The sequence below is a fragment of the Otolemur garnettii genome, unplaced genomic scaffold (genome assembly GCF_000181295.1).
Source record: "Otolemur garnettii isolate 467f Iridium unplaced genomic scaffold, OtoGar3 scaffold00059, whole genome shotgun sequence".
NCBI classification, from domain to species: domain Eukaryota; kingdom Metazoa; phylum Chordata; class Mammalia; order Primates; family Galagidae; genus Otolemur; species Otolemur garnettii.
This window is the reverse complement of record NW_003852454.1, coordinates 3,562,704-3,578,055: the sequence shown is the minus strand read 5'-3', so window position 1 is coordinate 3,578,055 and position 15,352 is coordinate 3,562,704. Positions and strand designations below refer to the sequence as shown.

Genomic DNA, 15,352 nt, shown 5'->3' with positions numbered 1-15,352 from the left:
AAAAAAAAAAAAAAAAAAAAGGAAACCTGTAAACTTCACAGTTAAAGTAAGCCACATGTTAGAGAAAAAGAAGGTATTGTCCTCTAATCTTTCTTTTCCCTGGTGTTTTCAGCATGAATAAGTAGTCTGTATTAACTGTGTTTGTCTTCTCCCCCAGCTATGACACTGAACAGCTTATTGAGAACTTGGACTTGTCTTTGTGACTCTGGCAACACTGTCCACATGCTTCTGTCTATTCCTTGCTGAATTTTCAGAGACAATCTGGTACAGTGATATAGCCAATGTTACCGGCTCCCTGGCCATGAGATTGTAGCATCAGAGGATTGATGTCCCTTTATTCAAGGTAGCTTTTACCAGCCAAACTGTTACCTTTCTGTTATAGGTGGAAACAAGAGAAGATGAAGAACAAAATGTCAAGTTGACTGAAATTCTGGAACTCTTGGTTGCAGCTGGGTATTTCAGGGCAAGAATTAAAGGCTTGTCACCTTTTGACAAGGTAAGAGGAAGTTTTTCTAACCATTAGACTATTTTTCTTTTTTCAGGATAGCATGGATTATCATGGCAAAGAAAGGAGACAGAGATTACATGTTGATATTCCCATTTATTACTTATTCAGATTTATTATGGAAATATTCAAATTTTCTTTTCATATAGGCAGTCCCCAAGTCCTTGATTTGTAAACACCCAACTTATATACAACTCACACTTATGAACGGGGGCTACTACAGGTAATAAGTAAAGGCACCTCTTCCAACTTATGTACAAATTCCATTTAAGACCAAACCTATAGAATCTATGTCATTTGTAATACCAGGCACTACCTTTAATGATATATCAATAAACATGCCTCAAATTTCTTTTCTGTGCACAGAGCTTTAAGAAGTGCAAAGCAAAAGAAATATTTCCTTCCTTCAAAGAATTTACAGTTTAGTTGGAGATTGTAAGGCTTACCTGAGATAAAATAATCTTAGTTAGTAATGAGCTGTCCCAAGTCAGCGTGCTCACAGACAGTTGCCAAATACAATAAGTGATCTGATTTAGGAGGAAGGAGAAATCACTATGGGATAGTCTCTTGGTTCAGAAGAACCTTAAATAATTATTATGTCTAAAGCATGGGAATAGGTGTTGAGGATACAGAGATAAAACAAAGGCACTGTGATCAGAGCCCACCTTCTGTAAAGTACGGACAGTGGACAAGTAAACCAATGTGCATAGAATAAAAAGACTGATACAGCAAGTGCCACGGTGTACTGTGCACAGAAAGGAGGTATCTGAATCAGGGTAGGCCACAAAAGCTTCTGCTGCTTCAGGGGTCACAGTCCTGGCTGGACAGAACGGAATCACCCTGGGTTGTTTTTTAATACAGTTGTCTTAAACCTCACTCATTAAAATTTTGGTTAGTTAGATCTGGGCTGGGCCCTGGAATCTGTATTTTTATTTTTATTTTATTTATTTATTTTGGCCGGGGCCAGGTTTGAAGCTGCCACCTCCAGTATATGGGACTGGCACCCTACTCCTTTGAGCCACAGGTGCCACCCTTTATTTTATTTTTTATTTAATTTTATTTTTTTTTGAGGCAAAGTCTTATTATGTTGCCCTTGGTAGAGTGCAGAGGCTCACCGCAACCTCAAACTCTTGGGTTTAAGAGATTCTTTTGCCTCAGCCTCCCAAGTAGCTGGGACTATAGTGCCCACTGCAGCGCCCAGCTATTTTTGTTGTTGTTGCTGTTGTTGTTGCAGTTATCGTTGTTGTTTAGCAGGCATGGGCCAGGTTCGAACCTGGCTGCCTCAGTGTATGTAGCCAGCGCCCTAACCACTGAGCTACGGACACCAAGCTGAATCTGTATTTTATTGGACATCTCAAAGAAACTAAAACACAGCCAGGTATAAGATTCACTGTGTCAAGCTATGTCTGAAAAGGATTTTGATTCAAATTGAGTTTTTAGCTTTAATCTCATTCATTTCTCATAAATCCTATGGGAAAAGCAGAGCAGGGATTCTTAATTAAATAAATCAGAAAAATAAGATGTATGGAAACAGAATGTTGGCCTTACTGCCCAGACATCTAATTTATAAAACACATAATTAATGTCTGTCTCCTTCACTGTAAAGAGGATTTATGTGTGATGCGTTCATTTAATGATAAAAGTCAGCTTCTCAGTCATACCAGCCACATTTCACGTGCTTGGTGTCATGTGTGGCTGGCAGCTACTGCATTGGCCAGTGCAGATGCAGAGTGTGTCCTTCACTGCAGAAAGTTTGCAGCAGTGCTGTTGTATTTGAATTGTAGATGATGAGGTAGGGACCCTCTTTCGAGATACATAATTTTGTGTGTTTACTGAGTCTATATAATATGCCTACTTTCCACTTCTTCCCCTCTTTCCAAACTAGAAAAAGGAAACAAGTATGTTCTTTGTGTCTTACAGGTAGTGGGAGGAATGACTTGGTGCATTACCACTTGCAACTTTGATGTAGACGTTGATTTGCTCTTTCAGGAAAACTCTACAATAGGTCAAAAAATGTAAGTTATTAGGGTTTTCCTTGGAAGAACCGGAAGGTGGGGGGAGAAGAACTAACTTTTAAAAGTCTGCTATGTACCAGAAGTTGTGCTAGATGCTTTATGTATTTTATTTTGATTTTTGTTATTACAGGCATTATCCCTCTTTTATAAGTGAAACTGAGACTGAAAGAAGCCAAGGTCCCATAGCTAGCATATGAGTTTTTTAATGTTCAGGCTGATTCTGGTGACTTCTTAGTTTATCTGTTTCCAGAGATAGCAAATTTGGGTGGAAGTTGATAGGAGGAGGAAAGAAGAATCTTTCCTTACCCTTGGCCTCTATGTAAGGCAGAGACTCACTTTGTCTTCTATTGAGAAAAGGGAGCGTGGGCTCCTTGCTGGAGATCTCACCTTAAGGTACCCTACCTAGTCTTTTGTAGCTCCCCCGGGACGTGGCCATTTCGTCACACTATTTGGGATACCTGGTTCTGCTCCTAGCCCTGACAGTGGGCCACTGTGTGAGCTTGAGAAAGCTGCTCCTTTGGGCCTCAGTTCCCTTTTCTGTAAGAAGAGAGGTTTCCTGAGCTTAGATCTTTTATGATTCTGTGACTTTATTCATTTTCCTGAAGCATTATACTTTCCCCCAAATATTCTGAGTTTGTAGTGACACTGAAATTTAGACCCAGGTTTAATTTACTGTCTTTCAAACTATTTGCAGTGGAGGAGAAAACAGTGTACTAAATAAACACTCTTAAAAACTAAAGGAGGTCCGGGTGCAATGGCTTATGCCTGAATCCTAGCATTTTGTGAAGCCAAGGCTGGAAGATCACTTTGAGGCCCAGGAGTTTGAGACCAGCCTGGGCAGGAGTGAGACCCTCGTCTCTATAAAAAATAGAAAAATTAGCTGAGTGTGGTGACATGCATCTATTGTCCCAGCTACTCAGGAGGCCAAGGTGAGAGATTGCTTGAACCCATGACTTTGAGATTATAGTGAGCTATGATGACACTACTATACTTCAGCCCAGGTGAAACCTTGTCTCAAAAAAACCCAACCCACTTAACTAAAGGATTGAGACTAATCACAACTGGACATGCTAAAATTTTAGGCTAGGAAACCTACATGGGGACTGCTGCAATTGTTACTTTCTCTAATTTTTAGAAAATCTGGAGGATCCACCCTGAGCTCCAGGGAGAAGCTGAATGGGGACTCGTAGATTTCAGAAAGTATTTTTGACTTTTTTCCCTTGTCCCAGCCCACCGGTATTTTCTCCCATATCCCTACCTCCCAGCAGTGTTAATATCTTCACTTGTTTCCATGCACTGCTGAGACTGTCAAGACTGACTTTTGCAGTAATATCCGGGAGGTGGATTCAAGTGTATAAACTCAGATGACCTGAGATGTGCTTCCCTCGGGACTTTTATGAACTGGGTGAGAAGGCTAGCTCTGAGGGGTGGCCAGGGAGAACCTTTATAAAGCAGAGGATTAGACTGGATGGTGTTGGTCCGTTGGAGGTCCTGGCCTCTTTTTTTTAAGCTGTTCTAAGGCAATTGGTAACCCTGCAAATACTGGATGGATCTGTAACCACAGGAGGGAGCTCTCCTCCTGATGAACCAAAATGTAACCCAAATGAAAGGCTGTGTGGATCATGTGCCCCTATGTGTAGATAGTTAAGACCTCTGCTGAGCAAGGCTACAAAACCAAGGTTAATACTCATCTTCATTTGCTAAGGTTGGAGTTTGGGCAGCAGGGCTACTTACACATTTATCTTCTCCCCTACAAATTTCAAAGCGAGTAAAAACGAGGCATAGGAGTTTGATGGAGATAAAAATAAAAAGTAAAGCTTACTGAAGAAAGGGTCTTAGATATGTTGCCAAATGGGTTTTAGTACTGCCCTACCAAACTACCTCATTTGAGTCCCAAGAAGACCTGGACAATCACAGGCTTCACCAGGGTAGGCCACTCAGGGCTGAAAAGACAGATGCATCCCAAAGACACCCTGCTCAGAAAGGAGGGGCCCCAGGAGCAGATAAGTGCCACGTGGCAATTTCTTTCTTCCTCTCAGGACTTTTGGATAAATCACTCTTTACTTCTACTTCTGCTGGGGAGGAAGGGTGAGGAGGAGGCAGAGAATGTTCTTCCCAGTGCATCCTTCCTAGGAGATGAATGTTCCCTGTTTTCAGGGAATATGTGCAAAAAGGATATCAGTATTCCCTTCCTCATATTTTTTCTCTTAACATATTGGTCTTGACATTTTATCTTATCAGTGGGATGTAACTATTGTCCTCAGAAATTTTAATCTTGGTTCCAACTTGTGAGGCTGTTTTTGAGATATCAGACACTATTCCTTTTTTTCCTTTTCTGAAGCATTTAGTAAGTTAACTGACCCCTTGTTCACCAGGGCCTTGGCCTATTAAAAAATAGTCTTGTACTTACAGACAAGGCCACAGTAGCTGTTGTGACTGGCTATTCTTTTTTTTTTTTTTTCTCTGCAAGAGCTTGGTTAGAAATACAGATTATCACTAGTTTTATTTTTATTTTATTTTATATTTATTTTATTAGTTTTTAGTTTTATATTTTATTGTTTCAGATTTATTGAGGGTATAAAAAATTAGGTTACAATATTTGCATTTGTTAGGTAAAGTCCCTCTTATAATTGTGTCCTGCCCTCTGTTTTTTTTTTTAAAGGTCCTTGGGTAGGGATATAACCTAAGCTGTTCATACAGATTGAGCCAGAAGCTCACCAGGCATGGCCTTGTGGCCATTTCTGAAGGTCCCCAAGCTATATACCATAGCTTTGGAGTTTAGCAGACCCACTAAATAACCTCTTTCTCTTATTTTGAATCTAATCCAATTAAGATAGTGTGAGAAACAAGAATAACACAGTTAGAGATCAAATACCAGCTGATTAGAGAAAGTAGCCTCAAGCCATGATAAAACAGACTTACATCCAAGCCCCTCTGTTACTCCTGCCATAGAACTGTTTCACCCAGTCTGAGAACCTCCCTAGCAAGGAGAAGATGCTTACCTCTTAATGTAGGTAGAAGACCACTCTGGGACCTCACAAAGTCAAGTTTCTCCTCTCCCAGTCCTACTCATTCCTTAAGAGGAAGGTTGAAACAAGGTGATGTGGGTAGGTCAGTGCCTCCCTTATGAGAAGCAGAATATATCTACTCTCTGGAAATAAGGATGAGGAGACACAGTTTCCCCAAATAATAGGATTGGCTGTTTTTCTTTTTTTTTTCTTTTGGACACAAGGTCTCACTGTGTTGCCTAGGCAGGTCTTGAACTCCTAGGCTCAAGTGATCGCATTGCCTGCCTCAAATCCCTGAGTAGCTGGGATTATAGGTGTACAAGTGATTTTAGAGTATCAAAAACTGTAAAAGATATTTGTTTAAAAGTATTTTTATACCAGAATAGAGAACTCCAAATTTATTTTCAAAATGAGACCTTGTCAGGGGTGGGTAACCTGTGGCTATTTTAATAATTTTTTTTAATTTTTATTAATACATTTTTGTTTTTCTTTTATATATATATAAAATATATATATATATATATATTTTGAGACAAAGTCTCATTTTCTCACCCTTGGTCGAGTGTTGTGGCATCATTGTTCACAGCAACCTCAAACTCTGGGCTTAAGTGATTCTCTTGCCTTAGCCTCTCGAGTAGCTGGGACTACAGGCACCCGCCACAACGCCCAGCTATTTTTAGAGACAATGTCTCACTCTGGCTCAAGTTGATCTCAAACCTGTGAGCTCGGGCAATCCACCCACCTCAGCCTCCCAAGTGTTGGGATTATAGGCATGAGCCACTTTACCCAGCCCCCTTTTCTTTTATATTTTTATTTTATTTTAAAAATAAATCTAGGATTTGTTCTGTAAAATTTGGATTCAGTCAAAAGGCTGTCCTTAAGGACTTAGAAGGCCACAGGTTTATCTTAATATTCTGAGCATCAAGCACAGATGCCTGAATAATATTTGGGATGAATATTTTTATGTGTAAACTAGTAGTTTACAAACTTTTTAAAAATGAAGGTCAGTAAAATGAAATATAAAAGAATGTGGGATGCTGAAAATTTTATTTTTTTGCAGTTTTTGGCAGGGACTGGGTTTGAACCCGCCACCTCTGGCATATGGGGCTGATGCCCTACTCCTTTGAGCCACAGGTGCCGCCTGAATGCTAAACTTTTTATTTTACTATCTAAGGATGCTAAAAAATAACTACTGCTTCTGACATTACTGTGACTTCACAAAGAAACCAAATATTTTACTGTCAAAAAAGTAGAAAAACAACATCTTAGAATAAAGGATGAAGGTAGTTCTTTGGCCATAAATGCACACTTCTAATTTGTGCTTATTTTTTTTTATTTTGTAGTCAACCAGGAGAGTCTTGGTTGTGGTCTGCAGTCGCCTAGCAATGGCCTGGCATTGAGAATCCCCAGATTCTTCTGGGGTACTGACCAGACTTTAGAGATGTCAAAACCACTCAGTGCGTTTTACTCTTTGTTCTTTTTCTGAACAGAGCTCTATCAGAAAAAATTGTCTCTGTCCTGCCGAGAATGAAATGCCCACACCAGCTGGAGCCTCACCAGATCCAGGGGATGGATTTTATTCACATATTTCCTGTTGTACAGGTGAGAGCTTCTATGTGGTTTCTTATCTTCTGACTATCAGAATTCCTGTGGTGGGCCTGGCTCTTTGTGCTGGCTCTTTGTCCATCTGACCTAGATCCTGAATTCAGTGGGTGTGGTCTGAATTTGGTACAGCCAAACATGATGTGTTTCTTGTTGTCATCCTCCAAAGATTGCCAATACTACATATACCACAGTTGTACTTTGTCACCTATTATGATCTTTGATTGTTCCCATCAGTGGCTTTCATTGCCCTTTTGGTGAAGATAGATAGAACTGTATAGCCCTGTATGCTTTGGTTCTATCTGACCTATAAGCTTGGTTTCATTCCTTGCTTTTCCTTTTTCTTTTTTTTCTAGCCCCTCTGACTTTCTCATCGCCCTGTACTCTCTTCCTGTCACAGGGCCTTTTGCTGGTTCCTTAGCTGTAATACTTGTCCATTTTCTCCTTAGCTGCTTAATTCATATTCTTTAAGGTCTGAGTCCAGAAAGCCTCTTCAAGAAAGCCTTCCATCATCCCCTAATCTACAGTAAGTTCCTTTGTTGTATGTACCCATATGGCCACATCCCTTTCCTTCACAGGAATCTTCCTTACTACAGTTTGTAAGCACTTATGTTTGTGTGTGATTATTTATCTGCCGGGGCCGGTAGACTGTAAGCTGTATGAGGACAGGTTACCTGACTGTCTTGCTCACTGATTTGTCTTTAGCATCTACCAGAATGTCTTACAGTTTGCAGGTATTTAGTCCTTATTTTATGACTGCGTGACTAAGGGGAGGCCTCTCTGTGCCTCTGACTTTTTCTTAAGGCTCCGTGATTAAGTGGGTGCTGTATAGCCTCCAAGCAGTTCACTCTCCATATCTATAGTTCTGTATTCACACATTCAGCCAATCATGGATTGAAAATGTTCAGGAAGAAAAAACACAAAGAAAACAATATAAAAAATAATACAAATTAAAAAGTACAATATAACAACTATTTACATGGTGTTTGCATTATATTAAATATTATAAGTAATCTGGAGATAATTTACAATATACAGGAGGATGTGTGTAGTTTATATGCAAATACTATGCCATTTTATATAAGGAACCTGAACATCTGTGGATTTTGATATCTGGTGGGGGGGGGGCTGGAACCAATCCCCTGTGGATACCGAGGGACAACTGCGTTCTGTGCAATTCTTGTGTCCAGGCTTCCCCCTTAGGCACCTTTGAGGGAGGAGCAAAGGTATGTTGCCTGCTGTGTGAACATTACGTTGCATCTGATCCTAATAGAGTTCTTTGAAGCATCTTTTATAATCCCTTGCATTTGAGGAAAGTGAGATGTAATTTCCTTACATTTGAGGAAAATGAGACTCAGGATAGTTTATTTGCTTAAGATCAGAGAACTAGTAAGCGGACAAGAAAAGGTTCTAGTCTAAACTCTGTGGAACACTCCACCCATCTTGCATCTACTGAGAAAGAAACTGCACATTCCTTCCTAGAAAAGCCTTCTAGTTCTTTGTTAAGATTATGTATGGGTTCAGCGCCTATGGCTCAAGTGGCTAAGGTGCCAGCCACATACACCTAAGGTGGTGGGTTTGAATCCAACCCTGGCCCACCAAACAACAATGATGGCTGCAACCAAAAAAAAATAGCCAGGTGTTGTGGTGGGCGCCTGTGGTCCCAGCTACTTGGGACGCGGAGGCATGAGACTTGCTTGAGCCCAGGAGTTGGAGGTTGCTGTGAGCTGTGATGGCACGGCGCTCTACCCAGGGGGACAGCTTGAGGCTCTGTCTCAAAAAAAAAAATAGCCGGGTGTTGTGGCAGGCGCCTGTGGTCCCAGCTACTTGGGAGGCTGAGGCAGGAGAATCTCTTGGGTTCAGGAGTTGGAGGTTGCTGAGAACTGTGATGCTACAGCACTCTACCCAGGGTGACAGCTTGAGGCTCTGTCTCCAAAAAAAAAAAAAAAGATTAGAGGAGTTAAGAGCACAGACTCTGGAGACCTCCTGAGTTCTAATCTCAGCTCTGCCACTTTGTAGCTATGTGATCTTGGGCAAATGACTTAATTTCTTATCTGTTAATTAGAAATAATTATTGCCACCTACCTAGTAGGATGTGAATTAAGTCAGTATGTCTAAAGCACTTAGATGAAAGACTAGCACATTTACGTAAGTACTTTATAAGTGTTACATAGTTGTTTCTGCTATTGGTATATGTTGAATGTTCCCCTGCACTAGACTTCAAATTTGTAAATCTTTAAAATGAACTTTGTAAATTTGGAGCCAAGACTTTAACTTAGATTTGAGTTGTATGTTTGTTGGACTTTCTCCAATGCAGGGGGATTCTACTTGATCCTCTTTGTGTAAATGGAAAACTGGGGTTCTGGGTTGATAATTACTGGAACCACCAACACCATAATACTCCAAAGTTGTTACCTTTGTCCCCACAGCATGGGTCTCAGGGATGAGAAGATGGTGAATTGGAATTGCTTGTCTGTAGTCAGTTTGGGGATTTTGAGGGTCTTTGTATGTTCTCATTATGAGTGGACTGTCTCAGGGGTTCCTGTCTGGATGGGAGCGCCTAGGTGAATGGTTACCAGATTTCTTAATTTGTGTACCTATATAGAATTTTAAGGCAAAAAGGAAGCTTAATCTAGGATTGTCACCTGTAGTTGGCCAGGCAAGGACATTTTTAAAACCAGCTATCTTTCTCTATCATTTTCTAAAAGAATGGCCATTTAGTTCCCAATCTAAGAAAAAAGCACAGTCTTTCAAATTAAATACATTTTGCATTATGAAAAGCTCACCATGTGCTTATAGTGTTTTCCTGTTTCTCTGGGCACCAGAGAGGAGAATAATTTTGGACCAGCAGTTGGGAACCATTGACCTAGGTTGAATGAGTCTTGAGATAGTCTAGGCTCACTACTCATGTTCACACTATTATGGCAAAATTATAGTAACAGTGAATGCCAGACAAGAAAAAAACAAATCTAACTTTCAGCTACTCATGGTTCTAAGTCATATCATTTTTCCACATCTGGTATCTGAACCCTGTGAAGGTTGATTTTTTTGAGTGTTAGGGGCACTCTGTGGCCCAGCTTGACTATGTATGAGGTTCCCTCCACAGCCCTTTATGCCAGGAACTGTAAAACAGACCTGTCAGTTCTCTAAGGGAATCCTATGACTCAGCAGGCATTCTCTTTCTTACCTGATCACATTCTCTAGGATCCAGCCAGGTAGTAACTCAGAATAGATCTATGATTAATGGAGGTACATCTGAAAAGGAAACAGATATGAAAGGCCAGAAACTGAATCTCTTGATTCAAAAGAAAGCAGAGCTACACTGATGTGAGCAATAAGTCAACTGCCTTACTTGACCAGTAGTTGTTCTAAGGTGTAGGTGTGGGAGTGTGGATGAAGGATTGTATTAGTTCTGAATGCTGTCCGATCTTCTGCCTCTGCTTCTACATTTGAGTCAGTGGCTGAGGTCATTGTTTGCAGATGGGGTAGAATGGTAGAACCAATTGGAGGAATATTCCTCATATAGTTATTTGCACCACCACCCCCAAACCGGCAGCTACTTCCTTTACTTGAGCTGGCTGCCCTCTGTGAACAAGTATCTTTCTTTCCCTATGAGAGCACCATGCAGGACCGTGTTACATGCCGTGTGTCTACTCTCCTAGGCTCACCAAGTGTGCTATGCTCTTGGTGAAGCACAACTACTATCCTTAAACTATTTTTGAGATGTAGCAGCTCTGGAGAGGTAGTGATATCCCCCTCTATGATCTTCAGGGGTAAAGGGAATGAATGAAGAGCCAGGGAGGAGTGTATAGTTTACACTTCTACCCCAGAATGGCTGGATCTTCTGCAGGGAGTTGGTTTTTTGGGGGGAGGGCAATTAATTAGAGTTTTAAGTTAGGAGAAATGAAGAGGAGCTGCTTCTGAGTATCAGCCAGTAGAGCCAGGGAACATTTAATAAAGCTCATTTGTCCAGTCTCCTGATGGGGTAGAGGCTCCAAATTATGTCATCTAGCTTTGTAGCTTGCTAGCTACAGATCAACACGCAAATTATGTGATCTCTCTGCACTTTAGGTCTTGTAAGACTCAGCCAGTGCTATCTACTTTATAATGTTTGAGGATTAAGGGAATGTTAGTATCAAGCTAACCTAGTGCCTTCAGCTATGTATTCAGCATGTACTGTCTCAAATCTGAGTATTTGGGGCTTTTTTTTCATCCACCAAATGAGGAGTTATACTAGTGTTCTGTGTGGTTCTTTCCCTGGTCTGTGTTGCAGGTAGCACAGGAAAGAGACTTACATTAAGATCTGTTACTGGGACCAGGAGGCTGGGGGTGTAGCTATATTTGTTTTGTGCGTCAGATATTTATAAAGCACTCTGCTACTTGTGATCTCATTTGTTCATGCATTAGCTCTGTAAAGTAAAAAACACTGACATTCTGGTCTTTACAAAGAGGAAAACTGAGGCCTGAGGATAAGAACTAAGGCTTTAAAGCTCTGCATTGGTACTCAGCACTAGGTCTCACTGGATCTTAGTATCTCAGATACCTGGCTGATTGCTTTTCCTATAAGACAACATGTCTTTGATAGTTTCTTATCACCTAGTGATACTATATTCAGCTATACTAATTTGGGTTCATCACTTGTGCCATGACTGAGTTGGCCTTCACTGTGGTAGAATTTTGCCCCATCAACTCACGTCTTTTCACTTTCTTCCCCAGTGGCTGGTGAAACGAGCTATAGAAACAAAAGAAGAAATGGGTGACTACATCCGTTCCTATTCTATATCCCAGTTCCAAAAAACCTACAGTCTCCCTGAGGTCAGTACTGTGCTTTAATTTCCTTGTCCAACTGAGAACCTGAGTGCACACTTAGAGTCTCTCCAAGAAGGAGAGTCTTGGAAAGACTCAGGCTTCCTTATACCCCCTCTTTCCTATTTGGCATTTCTGGGCCTACTTGTTCCTGTCCCAATATTGAAACTAGGCTTTGTGGTTCATTAGAACTGGTCTTTAAATGGCTACTGAGTATAAAGCCCTACAATTTTGTCATTTCCTTCAAACTTTGGTCTTTGATCTAGAACTTTTATCAATTTACAAGAATAAAAATATATGACCACTTGTCTATCCTTATAGAAATAATTTAATACAGTTACAGCAACTATAATAATAGCTCATAACTATTGAATATTTACTACTTTCCAGTTCTAGCACATCATCTGGCTTATATTCTTGAATATTCACAGTAGCTGCCTGAGATAGATGTTGTTTTCCCTGTTTAGTAGGAGGAGAAACTAAGACTTAGATGTTTGGTAATTTGCTTGAAGTGCCAGTGCTTACATGAAATGAGAAGAACACTTGTCTGGAGCACTACACTATGGCCCTCCTTTTTCTTTTCCTTTTTTTTTTGAGACATAGTTTCACTGTGTCACCTTTGGTATAGTGCGGGGGCGTCACAGCTCACAGCAACCTCAAACCCTTGTGGGGGTTTGTGATTATGTGATTCTCTTGCCTCAGCCTCCCAGTTAGCTGGGACTACAGGCACCTGCCACAATGCCTGGCTATTTTTGTTTGTTTGTTTGTTGTTGTTCCAGTTGTCATTGTTGGTTAGCTGGCCTGGGCCGGGCTCCAACCTGCCAGTCTTGGTGTATGTGGCTGATGCTGTAACCAGTGTGCTGCGGGCGCCAGCCTTCCTTTTTCTTATTGGCTGTAGGGATTTATGTTGGAGCTGTCTTAGAGATCCTAGCGTTTTTCTAGAGAATATATTCCAGTCTATTAAAAAATTGAAACTTTTCCAGGCAATGTATTATTTAGCAGTCAGTTTATAATGTATGTTTCTAAGCAGTCCAGTAGAGTTTTAATCTCACAAGGGATTTGTTTAATTTGTTTTGTCTTATAGGATGATGACTTCATAAAGAGAAAAGAAAAGGCCATCAAGACAGTTATTGACCTCTCAGTAAGTTCCTTGTTGTGTCTTCCTGTCAGAGCACTACATTGCCTTCAAATAGCCTTTTGATTTAAACCACAAAAGTGTTGCTCCTTGAGGTTTTTATGTACAGGGACTACCTAGGCATTGGCCTAACGTGGGTGTGTGAGGGAAGTCCTGCTTGGATCACTCATTGCTCAGGACCAAGATGTCAGCACTCACTGGTAGAACTTGCCACAACCAATGAATGCCCTGTGTTCTCACTTCCAGTTTTAAGGTAGAAATAGCCAAATGCAAAGACCCTCTTCATTTACCTAAATGGCAGGTATGGACTTTGAATAGCTCCAGAGAGCAGATGATGAACTGGAGATGGTAAGTTGAGGTTAGTCTTTAACCCTGTGACAGTTTTGGAGAGGCAGAGTAGCTTCTGTGCTTTGTGTGAGAAATTCTGGGATGGCCTTTGTCACCATACGCAGTATTTTTTAATCACTGGGAGTCAGCAAGCATGTACCTACTTTCCCAGCTTAGGGGCAATGGAGAACTTTGATCCTTTACACAGCATACCAGGCCAGGGCCCACAGAATCTTGTCAGCTGTAGCCTCCACTGCCCAGCCTTCCTGCCTGAGCTGAGGGGAATGAATCCAGGAAGCTAGTGTGTACATTTTCTTTTATTCCTGAAAATAATGTATAGTGTTATTTTGCATACTTTTTACTTTATCTAAATTATGTCATACTAAATATTTTACTCAACTTTGTTAGTGAGAATCTATTGTGTGTGTGTGTGTCCTAGTTGGTTTTTATTGTTCTATAATATATTGTCTTAATATGCTACCTAGCTTCAATATCGGGTGTACTTTTTTTGGAAACAACTTGGGTTCTATGCCCTGTGTAATTGTAAAGATTGAAGTTACTGGCTTGCTTGGCTTTGTGAACTGGCTATGAAGTCTTTCCAGAAAAAGAATTTTGAAAAATAAATGTGTGGTCTCCCGAGGTAATTACTCTGAAAAGAACAACAATCATTTGATGATTAAATGTGTGAAGTCCTTATGTAAAAACACACACGTCTTTATCATTTTACTATTGTAATTCCTATCTTTTCTTCACTTCCACTTTAGAAATGGGAGGGGTGGAAAACCTTTAAGGTGTAGTGATACTCTGAAGCCATGTATTGTTTTCAGATTTGGTGGCAGTGTTAATAATAATTAGAAGAAATTATTTGGTATCAGAATAGTTTTCTTATAATGATATGGGTGTTCAGTTTAGAGCATCCTTAAAGTTTTTAAAAAGACTGATAGATGTAGGGAAAGAAGATCAACCTTGCTCTTAGAGAAGCAGCCGTATATTTCGTCCATGTTTTTAATGTGCATTTTTAAACCAAATTGGAACCATACTTTAAAGATAATTTTATATGTTTTTTCACTTAAATATTTCTCCAAAGAACATTTCTCATGACAATAATCAATTGGTTGGGTATGCTAATACTTTATTTTATTTTAAATAATATTTCATTTTTGGAAAGAGGAAAACCAGGTTGCAGCATTACCTCTGAATCAGGGAACTGGAGGGCCAGCAGCAAGGAGGAAGGAAAGGAAGGTTTTTTTCCCTATAACCTCTCTACTCTTTCAATGTTATGCTTAGTCTATGTATTACATGTCCAAAAATAATAAATACAGGTTAAAAAATTGTTAATATGTACTCGGATATCTTCATATATAAATCTCACCCTGAGCCCAACATAGAAAAAAATGTGTAACCCAGAATCAAAGGTCAGCATAGCTAAGAGTCATCTTAGCAATTAAACTAGGTCTGACATTTCTATACCCTTGGAATAGTTAAGACCTCTAAAGGTAAAGCTCTTCCCACTGGAATGGAGTTTATCTTTTTGTTTGTTTATTTATTTAGACCAGAGGTTCTCAAGCTGTGGGGCGCCACCCCTTTGGTGGGTTTCCTGCATATCAGATATTTACATTACGATTCATAACAGTAGCAAAATTACAGTTACAAAGTAGCAACAAAAATAATTTTATGGTTGGGGGCACCTGAGGAACTGTATTAAAGGGTCGCATTAGGAAGGTTGAGAACCACTGATTTAGACAGTCTCACTGTGTACCCTGGGTAGAGTGCTGGGGTGTCATAGCTCACAGCAACCCCTCTTGCCTTGGCTTCCCGAGTAGCTGGGACTGTAAGTGCCAGCCATAATGCCTGGCTAGTTTTTGGGGGTTTTTTTTTTTTTGTTTTTTTTAGTATAGATGGGATCTTGCTCTTGCTTAGGCTGGTCTCAAACTCCTGAGCTCAAGAAATCTAC

General features: G+C 40.3%; 1 protein-coding gene across 2 annotated transcripts in view; it reads left to right on the top strand.

Annotated features, from left to right (window-relative positions):
* The window catches only part of CCDC93 (coiled-coil domain containing 93), a 100,683-nt gene that overhangs the window by 4,760 nt on the left and 80,571 nt on the right, over window positions 1-15,352 (top strand). For both annotated transcript variants that reach the window (XM_023514790.1, XM_003792648.3), the window contains exons 2-6: window positions 383-496; window positions 2,426-2,520; window positions 7,019-7,130; window positions 11,847-11,945; window positions 13,021-13,077. In XM_023514790.1, coding sequence (XP_023370558.1) covers window positions 383-496; window positions 2,426-2,520; window positions 7,019-7,130; window positions 11,847-11,945; window positions 13,021-13,077 — 477 coding nt within the window. The remainder of the gene's footprint in view (window positions 1-382; window positions 497-2,425; window positions 2,521-7,018; window positions 7,131-11,846; window positions 11,946-13,020; window positions 13,078-15,352) is intronic.